At 37.1% G+C, this 19,664-nt stretch overlaps 2 protein-coding genes across 5 annotated transcripts in view; one reads left to right on the top strand and one right to left on the bottom strand.

The window, feature by feature from the left end:
- The window catches only part of ap1m1 (adaptor related protein complex 1 subunit mu 1), a 62,860-nt gene extending 62,238 nt beyond the window's left edge, over nucleotides 1-622 (bottom strand). The window contains exon 1 of one of the 2 annotated variants that reach the window (XR_012384833.1): nucleotides 421-606. Coding sequence is in view for 1 of the 2 variants with exons in the window: in NM_001331127.1 (NP_001318056.1) it covers nucleotides 421-462 (42 nt within the window). In the remaining variant the exon portion in view is untranslated. 2 annotated transcript variants of the gene reach the window in all.
- Nucleotides 623-8,814: 8,192 nt separating this feature from the next.
- Nucleotides 8,815-16,363, top strand: LOC110438146 (uncharacterized). 3 transcript variants are annotated; one of them, XM_073931676.1, is made up of 3 exons: nucleotides 8,815-9,244; nucleotides 11,701-11,858; nucleotides 12,182-16,363. In XM_073931676.1, exon 3 carries the CDS (start codon nucleotides 12,226-12,228, stop codon nucleotides 14,077-14,079), a length of 1,854 nt encoding a protein of 617 aa, XP_073787777.1. In that variant the 5' UTR covers nucleotides 8,815-9,244; nucleotides 11,701-11,858; nucleotides 12,182-12,225; the 3' UTR covers nucleotides 14,080-16,363. The 3 variants fall into 3 exon arrangements, with proteins under 3 accessions (XP_073787777.1, XP_073787772.1, XP_021323979.1); XM_073931671.1 differs by having other exon boundaries at nucleotides 12,016-16,363; XM_021468304.3 differs by having other exon boundaries at nucleotides 8,815-11,858; nucleotides 12,016-16,363.
- The last annotated feature ends 3,301 nt before the right edge of the window (nucleotides 16,364-19,664 follow it).

The raw sequence follows: 19,664 nt of genomic DNA, 5'->3' as shown, positions 1-19,664 counted from the left end.
AAGATATTCAAAAATGCATAACAGTTTAGATCCTAATGAGTGTGAGTAAATGGTGAGGGAATTTTAAAGTGACAAATGAACAATATCATTCTGTATTATGATTAAATCCCAATCTGGAGACAGAAAATTATGTGAACAAGTACCTTTTTAGTCAAAGGTATATTTTATTTTTAGTCAAAAGCCAATCCATACTGAAAGCATATGTTAATAATAACAACAAACACATGTTCCAAGAGTAAATTCAACAGTAATACAATTGACTTAATTTAATTAAATAATACATAACTGATAAACGCATTCAGCACTTTTAGACCAGAAGAAACATGTTTACTGGCTGATATAAAATGTTTAAACGTGTCTCTCGCTGATGTTTGACGTGGATTAGCTTTAGCGTCGTGTGCTAGTGAACCGTTATCTTACCTTCCCCTTCAGGTCTAACACATAAACAGCGCTGGCCGACATGTTTGCACCCTTTTCGACCGCACTTTCGTTGATCTACGCGGCTCCACTCAGTTCTGAGGCATTTGTTAGTTTAATAAAGAGCTGTCATCGGGTTTACACGCTCATAGAAAACCCAACATCATCAAACTGCGGATGGGAGATTTTGAGGAACCGGGCGGCGCTGCTAGTGCGATGAGAGTGACTGTAGCCCCATCTGCCGCTCTGGGTGAAGGGGGAACTGCAGTGGCGCTATAGATTCTAATGGCATAAACACGGTACTGACTTCATAAAATCATCATAAATAAATAAATAAATCTCTTACTGAGTTATGGTACATATAACATGCTTTTTGTGTGTTCAATTTAAAAAATCATAAGTTTAGAACCAATTTAGTGAGTAAATAAGGAATTTTTTTTTGCCAAACCATACCTTTAAGGCAAGAAACTGCAAGTGAATATGATTTATCACAAAGTTACAATCATACTTCCATAGCAGATTGATTACATTAAATCACTCATTATCATGTCATAAGGCGTGAATCATGTCAGACTGGTTTCTTGAACATGACAATGAGTTCACTGTACTCAAATGGCCTCCACCGTCACCAGAACTCAATCCAATAGAGCACCTTTGGGATGTGGTGGAACGAGGGATTCACATCATGGATGTGCAGCTGACAAATCTGCAGCAACTGAGTGATGCTATCATGTCAATATGGAGCAAAATCTCTGAGGAATATTTCCAGAATCTTGTTGAATCTATGCAACGAAGAATTAAAGAATTTCTGAAGGCAAAAGTGGGTCCAACCCGGTAATAGTAAGGTGTACCTAATAAAGTGGCCAGTGAGTGTACATTTCCAGCACAAAAAGACATATAGAGCAAAGGGAATTTTATAGATTTTTGGAATTTCGTTTTTAATCTCTCCTTAATTCAGAAAATGTTGTGAACAGCCACAATTAAAATCTTATTTTCGTAGAATCAAATCGTAATGTTTAAGCTAATTATTTAGGATCAAATACCTCTGTAAAAACCTTCAGAATAGAGCTAGTTTGGTCTCTGTAAGAGCTGCTAAAAATGGTAGACTTAATTGCAAAAGCATAATCAGAACAAGATATTAAATGTCTGATTTTAGGGTTTGAAGGTTATGTAGTATCTTATTCAGGTATGTTACATATTTCTCATTTCTAAGTGAATAAGTGAGGCTGCAGGAGTGCAAAGTATTGCTAAAATGATCCAAACTGACTCCATGTATAGATTATGTATCAAATTTCTCTCCTTGAATCTGAATCATTATTTAAAGGCTCAAATAAAGTACTGTATGGTAACCTTTGGTAATTTATGAGCTTTATTTATTTGATTTTAGATCCTCAAATAAGCATTTACTTTTAGGTAATATTCTGGCTTATATGATACTTCGCAATTATCACTAGGATAAAACTTTTTTTTTTTTTTAAGTCAGAATTATTAGCCGCCATGTTTATTTTTTCCCCAATTTCTGTTTAACGGAGGGAAGATTTTTTCAACACATTTCTACACATAACAGTTTTACCAACTTATTTCTAATAACTGATTTATTTTATCTTTGTCATGATGACAGTAAATAATATTTTACTTGATATTTTTCAAGACACTTCTATACAGCTTAAAGTGACATTTAAAGGCTTAACTAGGTTAATATGGTGAAATAGGCAGGTTAGGGTAATTAGACAAGTTATTGTATAACGATGGTTTGTTCTGTAATTATAGAAAAAAAATTAGCTTAAAGGGGCTACCAATTTTGACCCAAAATTGTTTTTTTTTATTTTAAATTAAAAACTGCTTTTATTCTAGCCGAAATAAAACAAAGAAGACTTTCTCCAGAAGAAAAGATATTATCAGACATACTGTGGAAATTTTCTTGCTCTGTTAAGCATCATTTGGGAAATATTAAAAAAAGAAAAAAAAATCAAAAGGGGGCTAATAATTCTGACTTTAACCAACTGTGAGTGTGTGTGTGTGTGTGTATATATATATATATATATATATATATTTTTTTTTTTATTATTATTTTTTTTTTAATATTTTGTGTAATATTAATATTTTGGGCCTTAATAATCAGGGGGTGTAGTGGCAATTTTCTTTAAAGAGGCGCTCTCTGTGGTCAAGAAACAAAGTCTTATGATGTCTTATAAGTCTTAAAGATGTCTTTTCAAAGTTTTATTCTTTGCAAAGAAGGTCACAGTCATACAGCAACAACAGTTTCTGCAGAGTGAGACACAGAAGTCAAGTGTGTTCACCCTTTTATCTGGTTTTTACTGCTTACAAGGTCAAATTCTAATAATGCCCATTCTGACGACAGTTTCTACAGAATGAGACACTGAAGCAAAGTGTGTTCACTGTTCTATCTAGTTTGTACTGCTTGCAAGGTCAAATCCTAATAAGGCCCATTCTCTACGTGCATCAAGTGCTCCGCTGTTTCTGCTGTAAGTTTCCACTACACATGTTTATCTAAAAATGAATTTCCATTTCATTCTATTTATCCTGATATAAATATATATATATATATATATATATATATATATATATATATATATATATATATATATATATATATATATATATATATATATATATATATATATATAGGATAATTAGCCCCCTGATTATTAAGGCCCAAAATATTAATATTACACAAAATATTAAAGGGATGGTTCATCCAAAAAGGAAAATTCTGTCATAATTTAATCCTCCTCCACTTGTTCCAATCCTGTTTGAGTTTCTTTCTTCTCCTGAACCCATAGGAAACAATTCTGAAGAATGTCAGAAAATCTTATTTATGTATAATAAAATCTATATAGCAAAGTATTTATGATTCAACCCCTCTGTAAATACCTTCAGATTAGAGCTGGTTTAATCTCAGTAAGAGCTGCAGAAATGTAGATTTATGAGTAAATAAAACTTTTGAGAAAACAGCTTTTAAAAATATGTATTGTAAAATAAAATTCAGAAACATTGATTGTGACGTGGCATAAATATTGTGGATGTTTTCTTTGTATTAAACTTTGAGAAAAAAACACTATGAATAGCCAAAAAGTTCAAAAATTGAAAGTGTGTGAAAAACTGAAGTGTGTGAAGTTTCTACCTTAACCGAAATCATTTTCAATAGCTTGGATAATTAAACATAGAAATGTATGTGGACCTTAATCTGAAGTAGGGTTGTCCTAAGAGTGCATAAATAATACTGAAGTGACTGTCATATAATGTTGTACACTTGTAAAACTAGACCAAACCAAATAAAGGGAGACACTGCAAGTAAAAAACTTTTAATGCACACAGCACAATTTCTAAAACAACAGAAAGTATTTTAAAAGTGTGTTAACGAAACTAAAATAAGTTGATGTAATTCATTAACTCAGTAATTTGCAACTAGATATTGCTAATTATTTTTAATGAGAATGTTAACAATATATGTGAAATGATGTGCTGGAGGTGCAATGTTCAAGTCTGCTTGAACAGTGGGTGTGGCTTGTTTTTTCTACTGCAAGCTGATTGGATGTAGTAAAATAGGCACTTCATTCAGAACGATGTGGAAAAGGGTTTGGGTAGAGTTATTACAACCTAACAGACTCCGCCTGCTTACCATTTCTGTGTGTTGTCAAAACTGACAGCTGGTGGGGCGTGGTTAAGTATGTTAGCCCCACCCAATACCTCAGACTGATGCAATCTGAGAAAATAACTGAAAACAAACAGGAAGTGCATTTTCAGTTTTTAATTTTAGACTACAAGGGCCAACAACTTTTTTCTTTTAATGACATACACAGATGAATTGTTCAGCACAACATGAGCTAACAAAATCAATATGGTTAGTTTTGATTTCATTTGTACTCTAATGTTAAAGTGTGTGTTTCTCTCGGCAAACACTTTACCGTTATTATTTCATGTCTACGATGATTGGATATATATATATATATATATATATGCATTGCTTAGCATAATTGAGTACACCCCATTTTGAACATGAATATTTGTATCCATTTCTCGGTGAATATAGGCAATGCATTTTGGTGCATTTAAACAAAACAGATTTTTAAACAGATATATTTATTAAAATAATATTTTAATCACCAAACATATTTAGAAATTGAAAGAGGAAACAATAAACTCAAGCAAAAATGAGCAAAAAAAAAAAAAAACAGCATAAATAATTTCAACAAAATTTTATTTATTTTTTGCTTCTCTTGATTTTTCCTCTTTTTTTAAATTTGTATTTAATATTTTTCTGTATCAAATTTGACTGTACTAGTTTTTGGACCATTTTTGTAAGTTATTTTGTTAGATAAGCTTCACATTTGGCTTCATCTGTCAAATGATTTATTACAACAACTATGATTCAAGTGGACTTAAACAGCCACAAAACGACTTTCACTTAATTGGTAACCTATTTTGCCAACAGTCCTCAATCTTTTTTGTCAATTCTTATTGGAACTTGGGATCTTTTTTGTTATTTAAAGCCTATTACCATAGTTTTTTTTTTTTTTTGCCAAGAAAAAGCAAGTCAGTATTTTATTTTCTAATATCAACCACAAACTAATTCCAATGCACATTTTTTTTAGATTAGAAGATTATAAACTCAGCATTGTGACTCTAAATATATTATATGACAGCATTATTGTACTGTAGGCCTGTCACAATAATCAATATATAGACTTATCGCAAAACACATGGACATGAACTCATGGTCATTTTTGGTGATGCAACATATATTTCCCATACATAACACATCGCCATATCTTTCCTTTAATGGTTGTGAAGTAAGATTTAATCCAAATGTAGTAGCTGTTATTATTCAAACCCACATCACTACACCTTCAGAACACACATCAGCCGTCCAGAGGGTAACTGAACTCAACCCTGGCGTACAGTCACCCACCAATTGAAGCTTCAGCACTGAACTCCACTGAAGAGTGAGAGATGTTTGGGCAGGTATTGACCATGGTAAAAGTGACTGAATGGGGGACCAGCGTCAGCATCATCCAGACAGAGACCTGGCCAAAAATGAACAAACAGACCAGTCCATTAGCTGCTAAGGGTGTTTTGAGAGGTTTGCTTTATGTCCTTGTAATATATTCTATAGTATTGCTTTTGTTATTTGTTTTAGATTATTATATTACTACTTTAATGGGGTAAAGTTGGTTTTATATTGCCACATTCAACACTTTTGGTAGAACACTTTCTTGCCAGTCTACCCCAACAAAAACTGATTAAAGCATGAAATTAGCTATATTTGGCGACATTGATACTGACTGATTATTTATTTAGTAAAAAGTGAGGGCGATTGGAAATGTTTGTGGGCATTTTTTATTGTTGTTGTTATTTGTTTTTGACTTTTATAGATTACTATACTAATACTATATTGGGGTAAATTTGCACATGTGAACTTTCCCCTTAATATAATTTCATGAAAAGCATTCTTTGCTAATTTGATCTCATATTAGCAACCAACGACTATCACGGTACAACATTGTTCACGGTCAATTTAACAGTGCTAATGTTGTTTTTGAAGTCTTACCTGCATGTAGGAATGGGGAGTCAACTCCAAAAGAGTCGATTCCTGGACTCTCAATTGACCTACTGGAATCGACCTCAGGACAAGAATCGACTTCCAGAGTAGAGTCTCCTGAATGAAGCAGTTGCACGCTACTGTCATAACACTCATTCTTGAGCATGAAAAACACAGAAGGCACCCGCTTTGTATTCTTGCTGACACGTTTTACGCTTTTGCTTTTAAATTTCATGACCACTAATAAATAAAACTAATAAGTGAAGTTTGCTTTAATAGTTTTAAAGATGATCAGCCTGCGTTGTCAAGTTTGTCGTGTTATAAATGAAATATAGCATAACTGTTGTTGTGTGTGTGAATTTGGAGTGGATTGACGTCGAAGTTATGTTATTGTTTGCTGCTATAAGCTCAAGTAAAAATTTTAACCTATGCCAATTTCACACAAACAAATAAATAAAAAAATAAATAAAAACCCTAATCTTAATGAAAGTAGCCAAGATGTATTTATTGACAAAATCTGACAATATCTAAAAAACGTGAAGTTATTTCAACCCAATTCCGGGTGTAATAGAAACAAACCCAAATGCTGGGTTATTTTTCTATTTATTTTTTTTGGTCCTAAACGCAAATAATTTCATCTCTAATATTTAGACTATTCTTGTTTATTTTGTAGATAACTACAAAACATACATTACTATTAGATATGTACAATTTACACCAAACAAAATTAGTTTCTAAAAGTGTTCAAAAACAGGTCTGACTCACTCCTTTTCTTCTGGCATATGTTGTCCTATTAGCACATTCGTATTTCACTACAATGAACAAATTGCACAAAACAAACAGTGAAATCAAAAAGTAAAGCAAGACGCTATTTAAAAGTCATTAAATGTTTAAAAGTATTAATCACATTTACAAAAGCGAGAGCATATGCTTTAAAGCACAGTCTACTACGCTGCTTTTGTTTATTATTTTAGTTTTGTTATAAACTTTTTAAAGTTAAACATCTCGTGTTGGTGGTTTAAATATTTAATTGATCATTAAAATTAAATTGAAAATCTAACTATTTTGTTTATTGATCGGTTGGAGAGCTAGTGCACAGAAACTAAGAAGCAATCTCACGGCAATTCGTAACTTCTTGATTTAGTGGCTATTCGTATGAATTCGTACAATCTAATTCGTACACTTTAGTACGATTTGCTCATCACCCAAAGATGGTTGGGGTTAAGTGCCACGCCTCCTTTTTAAAATCGTACAATTTCGTATGACTGAACTCGTACGAATTAGCCACTAAACTGACAAAACGTAAAACACTTACGTTTCCTCGTGATATCTAGAAACTAATAACGGCTCTGTACTCAGTATTCAAGTATCAAACACTTATGTTAAGAATGATTTTAGGCTATTTTATGATTTTTTTTTAACGTTGTTTGGGCTCAATCGGAGTGTTTTTTTATTTGTTCAACTGCTACATCTTTCCATCAAGCATTTCAATAATAAATAAATAAATTGAATAATTAAATAAATTGAAGTATCTAAACTAGACAATTAAGTAAAAACTATAGGCTGATAACCATTTTATTTTGACCGCAGATGATTTAAACTGCTGATTTTGTCTGACCAGAGGAGAACTGCATGTATAAAGCGCGATATGATACGGCATGTTTAATCCTTGCGCTATTTTAAGTGAATGTAAACGGATTCGATAAGAGTTCACCGACTCCAAAATTAGAAGTCGCGAATCGGAGTCGACTCCAAAAAATCCAAAACCGAACATCCCTACTGGCATGGCATTTCACACCTAATATTCAAAGTAGCATGATAAACAATTAGGAAGCGTGTAATAAGTCATCACTAAACAAATGAGCGAATATAAAAACCAACTTTACCTCAAATACTACTATTACTATATATTTTTTTGTAGTTTGTATTTTTATAATTATTATTATTTATATTTAATTAGGAGTTAAAGGATTCGGTTGATATTTTCTTTCTAATATAGGCCCTACCACAACCTCTTTACAAAATGCAATTACATTCCCTTGTTTTTTATTAATTTAATTACACAGTGTAGTGAGTCAACGGATCGTTCCAGAACCGAACAAGCCACAGACCATGTTATCCTTAAAAGATTGGTTGGTGCCTACGAGTCTGAGATTGATTTCATTTTCAAAGCAATCCACAGGCACCCAGCAAAAGGCAAATCCACAGGATACCTAGCCAGTCAACATCACAGTTGCGTGTTAATTAACTTTACACCCTAAAACAATAAGAGGCTCTACAATCAAAAACCCACCAAACCGGTTTTTGAGAAGTACCTTTTGGTTCGCTTGTCCTTTGGCGTCTGCAAGGAATACACATTCTCAGGCAGACACAGAAGCGATCAGAAACGCTTCCAAAGTTTAATGGACATACAGTAAAACTGTGTTTATTTGAGTAATGTATGTTTGCTTTATGTTTCTGTAGGTTTTTGTGTGTACATGTTCCATGTGTTTAACAAAACTGTTATAGATAGTTCTTGAGTAATAGCCCTCAGCGACAAATGAAATCTACAGAATGTTTGTGAAATACTTCATGTTTGGTATCGATTGAAAGCTAGGAACATTTCAAATGCATTGGTTTATATAAAGAAACCATACTATGAAAAGTGTCGATGTTATAAGACTTTATTTTAACCACTATGCTATCAAAGCAGCATCCACACCAGGTGTCAACCCGGCCTCCTAGAGGGCAGAATTGGGGTGTGACTCCACCCCGCACCTTATCTGATTGGACAAGTATTGTGTAGACCCAGCCTCTACCAAAGCCTATAAAACTTTGAACAAAGGAATTTCATCGTCGTCTTTTGCCGGTCATCTTTGCCAGTTGTCACCGCCGTCGCTGCCCGGACGTCGCTCTTCTCGTGCTGTGGCCGTTACATCGCCTCGCCGGAAGCCTCGTTACATCACGCAGCAGACCGCGACCTTCACTTGCTGCCGGCTCGACCCCCGATCTGCTTGTGCAACCGCTTCAACAACAAGCCATCGGGTCAACACATCCAAACCCTGAAACTCATCCTAACTACAGGAACCCAGGAAGGACTTCGAACGCCGCCTTGTCCAACATCCGTATCCCTAGCAACCGACTAAGGAAACCCCTCTTCACCGACAAGGGAATTCCATCACGTCACTGAAGTTGCTACGCTGACCAATCAGCTTCGCCGGGATTTCCCTTTGGACCAGTCGAGGAAACCAAAAATTACATCAGAACGCAAGTAGCACAAACGAGGTTTCTATCCATTACTGAATCTGGTGTGAATTATGTTTAAGTAGTAAAGAATAACAAAATTCTCTGCTTTTATGGTTTCTCTCAGGTTGCAATGCTAAGAACTTAGCAAAGGCTAGAAGTTAAATCCACTCAGTCATAACTCTCCTCAAACTGCTTGTGAGTGTGTGTATGTATGTGCGTTTGTTTGTTTTACGTAACGTTAGATTAGTACTTTGTGTTGTAGAGTAGCAATAAACTTTTGTTTCGTTTTAAGATCCGTGTTGGTGTGTTGTGTGCTTTATAAGTTAATGCCTCAGCTTCAGATACTGCTACCTTGCTTATTAAATAATTAGATACTGTTTTTATATTGTTATTGTTGGCCACGTAATAATATAATACAGAATTGCTTTACACTAAACGTTCTATTTGCTGGACAAATACTAAAGTTAAGTGTAAGCTTTAAATAATTCTATGTGAATCATGTTCGAATCTTTGATTCGAATCCCCAAAGTTTAAACATGATTTAAACCAAAGAGCTGATTCTTACATAGTGGTGGAGAATAATTCGGGCAAGCAGATCTAACTTTTAAAGCACAACACCCAGAAATCACGTTGTTAATCTTTTCTATTTTTGTCCGGAAAGAATAGATTAGAAAGAACAAAAGTTTTGCTACTGCACAATTTCATTGTGGTACCATTTGTTTTATTGCTTGACTGCATTTAGTGTTGTTAAGAAAGTAAAACTTCATTTAAGTTGTCCGCCGAGACACACTGTAAGCCGCTCTAAAGCGCATGTAGAGAAAGACAAAGCGTATTCCTTTGTGCTTATCTCATAACGTTATATAAGGCCTTCACAGTATGATTTCGTACGCCGCGATTCCCGGATGGAAACTCAGCTGTGTTTTCTCCTGGTAACTGATTTAGCATAGCTAACTAAATTCTTGTTGCCCTGTAATTTGCTAATACTTAGTAAATTATTTAAAACGCGGAGCTCAGAGAAAGCTGCCTAGCGTAGTTTATAGGAGAAGTTTTGAAATTGATCAATTGAAATTGTGGTTTGATTCCACGGATGTGTTTGCAGTCTAAACAGACTTAACACAGAGTGCTGAGATCCCCCATATCTCTGTCACGATTTGTATTAATCTCAGAAATCCTGTTGATTAATTTTGTCTCACTTTCATAAGTTGAGAATCGTTCAGTACTGTTAAGATATAAAATCTAACCAGTGCTTTTTGCTTGAACAGTGTGAGATGCGCCGCCATCTCAAGTGATACTGTGAAATTTGCTATTATTCCACTTTGTGGTCGTTGCCATAGCAGCAACCTTGGTCCGGAAGTACAGAGAGACTTGCCGGAATTACATTCAATCGTGCATGTGCAGCCCGCCAGCGCCAGCTTGAATTGTAAACAAAGAGCATAGCGTGAAGCTAAGCTAAACTAACGCTAACGCGTTTGCATTGAAGTCTATGCATTTCCAGTAGCAACGAAGGCTAATAGATAGCACGTAGCATATAGTGGTCTTAAATGCATTGTATGGCTGATGTTTGAAATAACTCTTGCATCTCAGTTGTTTCTCTTTACTCACCTTGGAAAAGTTGACAAATGCAAAGTTAATAAAAGTGTGCACGATCTAACTGCTGAGTTTAATCACCATCATTTTATTTTATTTTTTCCTGCTGTACTTGGCCTGTTGAATTTGATCAGTTTGAACTCACATAAGCTGTTGGTTTTATTAGTGATGAATTATAGTTTTGTTTTCATTACTATAAATTAACGCTCTCTGACTTATTCAAGTATAAATACTTTCCATTCATCAACATATAGGAACACCCATTTCCTATAACTGTTGATTTATACGGATAAGACTCACTGATTAAATAAATTGTAATTGTTTAATTTAATGATAAACTGCATTAAATGTTACTCTAACCAACTTCATTGTTTTGAAATTTTAATTTCATTAATGGTTCATTTATGCATGGCGTTATCATTTTAGCAATAATTAATAATTTAATTTAGTCATAAGTGTTCTTATCAATCTTAATGATAATTTATAAAAGTTATTACTTCTTTACAGGTTTAAAGTTAAGATCAATTCAAATTTGAATTTAGTCTTTTCATCTAGTGGAGCCCTCCAATTAGCCAAACTTCAAAAGGAAAATTCGGATTTTTCTACTACGTAGGCTAAGTGGTTACTATATAACACAATAAAACCAACACTTCTTGTAGTGTCAACTCAACAGCGCCACCGCTTTGACATCCTTAAATACGCCTAATGCTAAGAGAAAACTAACTCCTTTGTTCTCTCTCTCTACTAACTATCTTCTTTTAACTAGACTATTGATGCTGGTTTAAGGATTGTGCTTGTGAGAGTCAAAAAGCAGAGAATTTTAGAAACATTTAATAGATGTTTGGGACACTTGAACACTTTTAATTGTTAAAATTGTCTGATCTCACCCCTCCTTTCTCACTCATCAGGTCACAAAGAAGATAGGCGTCGTTAGATCCAATTCTAAACACGCATCCAGAAACAATTTATTTGGTGTACGGAGTCAATCCTATTCAGAAGCCAATACTGTTATTGTTGTCCTACTTTCTGTCACTTCAGAAGAAAGTTAATAGCAACTTCAGTCCTGGTATTTAGAAATCTTATTTTTATATTTAACAAAAGCTAAAGGAACCCTCTCTCTAGGAAAGTGGAAACTACAGATTTTCACCCTACTCCTTAGTCTCCTTATCACTTTTGTTTTCTTTTTTCTCTCACTGTGTCTGTGCTACTGACTCTTTCCACAGAGACTACCAGTTAGACACGCGTACCCACCAGAGGGCCACAGTTCCAGAGAACCACACTTAACTCAACATTAGTACACACTAAACAATGCACATTAACATTTCTCCTTTTCTGTTTGCATTGTTCTACCTTGTTTTTGTTTCTTTCTCCTCTCTATCTCTCTTTAAGGTCTGTGTCAGTTAAAATCCTAAGTCCTCCCCCCGCCGCAAAACATGGCTCACTCCAAAGATCCTGTCGGCCATTGGAAGGACCTGGAAACATGGCTGAGTGTTGTAACAGGCAGTCTCCTCCCTAAAGCTGCCGAAACACTGCAGCCCCTGACGCAAAACCAATTGGATGAGAACATAGACAGCATCATGAAGCAAGACCCAAGTCAAAGCTTCAACCACAAGGAGCTGGCCAAAATCACTGGTACTTTGAGTCACACACTCATAGCCACCCTCAAATTGAGTGACAGACACGCCTCCCAACTCCAACACAAGCTGACACGCCTGCAAGCCCGCATCGAGCAGCTAGAGCTAGAGGCTCAGGAACGTCTGGAACAACCAAATGAGGTGGATGAAGGTACCACAGAGGAGATCGACAAACTACAAGAAGCCCTAACAGCCATCACAGAAGAAAGAGAACAAGCCAGAGCAGACCACGCTGACGTCGCTAACAAGCTAGATTACGCTGAACAGCTACTGAAGGAAGCGAAGGTGGACTTAAGAGACAAGAAGGCCAGAATCAAAGCCCTTGAAACTCACCTGAGCGAAGCAAGACATGAGATCGACAGACTAATGCAGGAAGTGGATGACATCAAAGAGGAATCCGCCAGTGAACTCAGGCATGCCTATGCACTGCGCTATGAACCTCCAAAGACAAGATGTGCACCAGCCTCGCCCCTGCCAAGCAGGACAGGATCCCCTGTCCCTGAGCTCTCACCTATTGAAAGAGGTGAGAAACCATGCCGAAGATCTTCGCCAACACCTTCTGAAGAGCCTTACCTTACCCCACAGCGACGAGAGCCTGTGATAGCCAGTCACAGATCGTCATACAGTCTGGACCTTAAAGACCTTGACAAGCTGGCCAGAAACATTGGCAAGTTTACTCCAAGTGTGTCAGGTGGTTTGGAGGTCCACGCTTATTTGCAAGACATTGATTTCCACCTGGAAATGAGACCCAATGTTTCTGATAAAGAAAGACTGTATTTGCTTCGAGCCACATCCAGCACTGAGGTGCGCAGCTTCCTGGACCGACAACCGGCTCGGGTAAAGAACGATTACCGTTTGCTCCAAGAAGCCCTCATCAGAGAGTTTGCAAACCCTGAATCAGATCAAGGACTGTTAAGTGCTCTGGAGACAAAACAAGCTCGCAATGAGTCTCCACATGCTTACTACAACCGACTCAGGCAAGCCTTTTTCGGAACTCACAACGAACCGAATATGGAAGAAGACCTGAACTTTAAGATTCTCTTCCTGAGAAACCTCCATCCTGCAGTAAGCCAACATCTCGGAGTACTCGCATGCCCACGAACAATGAGCATCCAGCAATTGCGAGATTTGACACAGAAAGCCCACGACAAACAAAAGATGGTGTTAGAGAAAAACACTAAAACTGCAAAAGTTCTTGACTTTAACACCCAGAATCCAGAACTGGCACTAGAGGGTGCCCAACGCCCAAACAGCATGAGACCACTATCCCCAGCGTGGAATGCGTCTTCGTCCAATAGACAACGGAACTCCTACAATGACACAAGACCTAAACAAAGGAACAGTCACTGGGATGGACCGCGTGGACAACGACGCTCACCTGAACACCACCGGGAAAGAAACCAATGGGGGTCAAACAAAAGCTGGTCACCATCCAAGGGAAGACATCAAAACCCTGTATCATCAAGTCCAAGGAGTCAACGAAGGTACTCCAAACATTTCCACCCTGACAACGCTCAGACTCAATCCCAGCAAGAGGAAAATACCCCACCGGGATTTGACCCTCAAGAACTGGTGAAATTGATGATGAAAGAGTTTCTCAAATGCATAGAGGAGGACAGGAAACGGGAAAAGGAAAAAGCAGATTCAGCCTGACTAGTCGCCGAGCGGAGAAGCAACAATCACCTGAACCAACAAACACTTGCAGATGAAAGCCCTCAGGTTTCCAAAAGTGCCGTTCGGGTCGTCTGCCACTCCTCCGACAAACCTCAGTTCAGTCCTGAAACCCTTCCTGACCCATGCCAAACTCCGGTACCTCCATTACTGGAGGAACATTTGACAGCTCCATCATCATTGAAAAACAAATGGGGGAGGACCACAACTTGACACAGATCAACTGTTCTACCCTCTACATACTAACATAACCTTTGACATTCTAGGGAAACACCTAGTTAAACACAACACTAATACTTTCTCCTCTACAGCACTGCTAGAACAACTTCTAGTAGAGAGGATCCACTCCACATTTGCAACACTGTTTTGCTGGTTTTTAACGTACCTTGTTTTGTTGCATCACTGTGCCCCTTCATTTCCTTTCTCTCTCTCTCCCTAACTAATTTGCAGTTCCAGTCCCCTCTACAGGGAACTCCTGCAAATTCATGCATAGGGCCTAAAAGTAGGATTGACTCCTTCTCCCAAATTAGTGTCAATTGCTGCAGAATTATTGCTTATTTAAGTTGAAGCTAGCGCCACTCCATACTTGCAATGAAGTAAACTAGCTAAATAACTAAATTTGAATTATTTCAGGCAATGTTACACTACACCTTGTGTTCCTAACACGAACAATTTAAGCTAAAACCTGCACCAGAACTCAGTCTATGGAATGGAAATGTGGTTTGTGTCTTGTGTGTCTGTTCTCTCTCTACCTATGCCTCTTGTTCCAGTGTCTGCCGATGTTCATGCCAGGAACATCACCATCCAAATGGGGGATGTAGTGAGTCAACGGATCGTTCCAGAACCGAACAAGCCACAGACCATGTTATCCTTAAAAGATTGGTTGGTGCCTACGAGTCTGAGATTGATTTCATTTTCAAAGCAATCCACAGGCACCCAGCAAAAGGCAAATCCACAGGATACCTAGCCAGTCAACATCACAGTTGCGTGTTAATTAACTTTACACCCTAAAACAATAAGAGGCTCTACAATCAAAAACCCACCAAACCGGTTTTTGAGAAGTACCTTTTGGTTCGCTTGTCCTTTGGCGTCTGCAAGGAATACACATTCTCAGGCAGACACAGAAGCGATCAGAAACGCTTCCAAAGTTTAATGGACATACAGTAAAACTGTGTTTATTTGAGTAATGTATGTTTGCTTTATGTTTCTGTAGGTTTTTGTGTGTACATGTTCCATGTGTTTAACAAAACTGTTATAGATAGTTCTTGAGTAATAGCCCTCAGCGACAAATGAAATCTACAGAATGTTTGTGAAATACTTCATGTTTGGTATCGATTGAAAGCTAGGAACATTTCAAATGCATTGGTTTATATAAAGAAACCATACTATGAAAAGTGTCGATGTTATAAGACTTTATTTTTACCACTATGCTATCAAAGCAGCATCCACACCAGGTGTCAACCCGGCCTCCTAGAGGGCAGAATTGGGGTGTGACTCCACCCCGCACCTTATCTGATTGGACAAGTATTGTGTAGACCCAGCCTCTACCAAAGCCTATAAAACTTTGAACAAAGGAATTTCATCGTCGTCTTTTGCCGGTCATCTTTGCCAGTTGTCACCGCCGTCGCTGCCCGGACGTCGCTCTTCTCGTGCTGTGGCCGTTACATCGCCTCGCCGGAAGCCTCGTTACATCACGCAGCAGACCGCGACCTTCACTTGCTGCCGGCTCGACCCCCGATCTGCTTGTGCAACCGCTTCAACAACAAGCCATCGGGTCAACACATCCAAACCCTGAAACTCATCCTAACTACAGGAACCCAGGAAGGACTTCGAACGCCGCCTTGTCCAACATCCGTATCCCTAGCAACCGACTAAGGAAACCCCTCTTCACCGACAAGGGAATTCCATCACGTCACTGAAGTTGCTACGCTGACCAATCAGCTTCGCCGGGATTTCCCTTTGGACCAGTCGAGGAAACCAAAAATTACATCAGAACGCAAGTAGCACAAACGAGGTTTCTATCCATTACTGAATCTGGTGTGAATTATGTTTAAGTAGTAAAGAATAACAAAATTCTCTGCTTTTATGGTTTCTCTCAGGTTGCAATGCTAAGAACGTAGCAAATGCTAGAAGTTGAATCCACTCAGTCATAACTCTCCTCAAACTGCTTGTGAGTGTGTGTATGTATGTGCGTTTGTTTGTTTTACGTAACGTTAGATTAGTACTTTGTGTTGTAGAGTAGCAATAAACTTTTGTTTCGTTTTAAGATCCGTGTTGGTGTGTTGTGTGCTTTATAAGTTAATGCCTCAGCTTCAGATACTGCTACCTTGCTTATTAAATAATTAGATACTGTTTTTATATTGTTATTGTTGGCCACGTAATAATATAATACAGAATTGCTTTACACTAAACGTTCTATTTGCTGGACAAATACTAAAGTTAAGTGTAAGCTTTAAATAATTCTATGTGAATCATGTTCGAATCTTTGATTCGAATCCCCAAAGTTTAAACATGATTTAAACCAAAGAGCTGATTCTTACAACAGTGAAAGGCAAACATGATTTTCAAATAAATTCATCTTCATTTCTATTGCGCTTTTACAATGTGGGTTGTGTCAAAGCAGCTGTACATAGTTCTAGTAAATTGAACCTGTGTCAGTCCAGTTTTCAGAGTAGAAGTTCAGTTTAGTTCAGTGTGGTTTAATTTTCAGCGCTGAAAGTTTAAACTCTAAAGAGCAAATGCATCAATGCGCAGCTCCACAAGTCCCAAACCAATGCTCTCCACTCCTCCATGACCACCACAGCATCTGCTCAGGATACAGCCTGGTCCAGGATTATGGATATCTTGGCATCATTTCTTCACAGTTTTTGGATTGCATCAGTGGCGCTGCATAATCTCCAGGGGCCTCAGGATGAGTATCCACAGGTGGAAATGGAGAATAAAGAAAATAATTAGAGCAGCTGCAGTTCATAGTGTATTTAAACGAGATGTAAAAATGAAGAGCTATAAATGAAAATATTAGTTATATAAACAAACCTGTAAAGCATACGAGTATTTCTAACACAATATATTAAGTGCATTAAAACAGGAGGAGTGTGTCCTATAGGTGGTTGGTCAAGCCTGCTCACCTGGGTGGAACACACTCGTATATCATACTGTTATGTGCTGCATTGCGTGTATGCTTTACTAAAAAGATAGGACTTTAACTTAAAAGTTTTTTAGAACTGAGAGTGTGTCTGATTTGTCCTTATCACAGTATCCCACTGTTATAAATTTAGGTCATTATGCATTTGTATTAAAGTATATGTTGTATAATTTATTTTGTTTAGTAAAACACTTTCTTGCCAGTCTACACCAACACGAACTGAATAAAACTTGCAATTAGCTATATTTGGCTACATTGATACTGACTGATTATTTATTTAGTGAAAATTGAAGGCGAATGGAAATGTTTGTGGGCATTTGTTGGAATGACAAATCCAGGATGAAGTGTTTAGACTAGCGATGCAACGATTAACCGGTTTCACTGTTAACCGTAATTTAATTCATCACAGTTGATTAATCGTTAAGACTTCAACACCGCATTTCTGCACGGAACAAAACAAAAAAAAGTTATGCCAACTGTGCACTAGTTTGTACACCAAGACTAATAACCACGCACACTGGACTAACTATGACTGGGGCTATTAACTAAGGCTCATGCAAGTTCGTTATTTCTAATGGAGGGACGCGCACACGATGCAACACACTCACACTTTTTATGCACATCTAGTTGAGATGACAGGGGGCTTCTGTGACCGCGAGAACTACAAACGGCTAAAGTTTGGGGAAAAAGCAATGGAAAGTATACATATTTGCAAACCCACCTAAAGTTACAAATAATGGTGCTGATGAGAGCGATCATTTGGCCAATGCTAGCCGAGACTAACAGAGTGTTTTCGGAGAGAGTGCTAAAAGACTCATGCCTGTTTCACATTGCAAGCATGAGCAGAGCATGTTTTTTGGCGTCCATGTTACCAGATTAGAGCTTTAATACTGCACGCAGAAGCAGTGCATCATCGAAGCAGCAGTGGCGCGATAGTTTTGCCGCTGAGTCTATTTTTGCTGGTGCATTGATATTGACAATGACCAAAAACACATTGAATGAGCAATTTGACCTATTAACTGCATCAATAATATCCAAAGATTTTTATATACTCAATGAACTTAAACAATTAAAACGACAACGAATATTTAGTTGGGTCCGAACTACAAAACGAAATTTAAAAAATTTTAAACTAGCTTTAAACTAGTGGGCTTTTGAAATCAATGAATGCAAATAATCGTGATAACCGCGATTATTTCTTAAGACTAATCGAACAACAAAAATTTCTAATCGTTGCATCCCTAATTTGGACCATTATTTTAGGCCTTTAACAGGAGATTTTGTAAAAGAAAATACTTAGATCTTAACTTTTAAGCATTATAATGGTGTTTATGTTCAAACAGCAACATTACAGGTTGACTAAACTTAAAAGGAAACCAATGACCCCTTTAAAGCTTGTAAAGCTTTCATTTTTACTACAATCACAGTCCGAATTAAACTATAAATTCATTTTTCAGTCTTTCATCATTAATAACACTTACTTCTCACTTTACATCTATCTATTTGCTGTCTAGCGTGTTGGTGTTAAAACTAATTCTCAATGTTTTAACTCATAGTTTTATACTGTAGATGGTTTATCTTATAGGGAAATTATACTAATTCTACAGCTTTATTTATTCAATTGTAGTACTTTGTTTGAAAAGCAAACACTGTTTTGTCGCAGGCTGTTTCTTTAATCCTTCTTTAGGTCGCGGTTCCTGTGGAACGACTGCGCGTATTCTCTATCTTCGCTGTCACTGGCAAAACCTGGAAATGGGAGCAGTGGATATTTATACCTCCCGCTTCTGCCGGCTGATACCAACTTAAAGCAATATTACAGGGGAGGACCGATGTAGTAAAGCTTATTCGTTACTTGTTTTATTTACCTATGCTATTGATAATTACTCTTTTACGTTTGTTATGGCATTTATATTATAAATGTATTCATTTTTATTTGTTCAGTTGTAAATGTTTGTTTGTAAAAATGTTCATTTGTATGTTTATCCCCTATGTCGCGTAAATTAGTAGTTAGGCTCAGCCTGCTTCGACGTGTTGTTTATATCTGAAAATATTTAACGTTAGATAATATAAAACCAGATTTTATTAACCAAATATTCTTTATTTTTTTATTTAAAATGTAAACTATTTAAATAACTATATGTTATTTATTTTTGATAATTTAATTTGATCTGTCCTATGCTCTTCTCACACCTGCAGCTTCTCCACGATGCAGGTCCAGCTTTTCCAGCCTCCGGCGCTTACACTGAGGCTCCCACAAAGGAAGTTTAGCCAGAAGAATTAATGGTAGTGTCCAACACAGCCTTGTTTCTCTCGAGGTTATTTACCCTTCATCTCCCGTCAATTGGTGTTTTTTTCCTCGCCACTGGCTTTCTCGGATCGGGACCTGCGGAGCTGCGCTTCGGTGGATTTGCTCTTCAGTGTT

Source organism: Danio rerio, chromosome 2 (genome assembly GCF_049306965.1).
Source record: "Danio rerio strain Tuebingen ecotype United States chromosome 2, GRCz12tu, whole genome shotgun sequence".
In the NCBI taxonomy this organism is placed as follows: Eukaryota; Metazoa; Chordata; class Actinopteri; order Cypriniformes; family Danionidae; genus Danio; species Danio rerio.
Note: the sequence above shows the minus strand (reverse complement) of the source record. Positions and strands in the feature narration are given on the sequence as shown.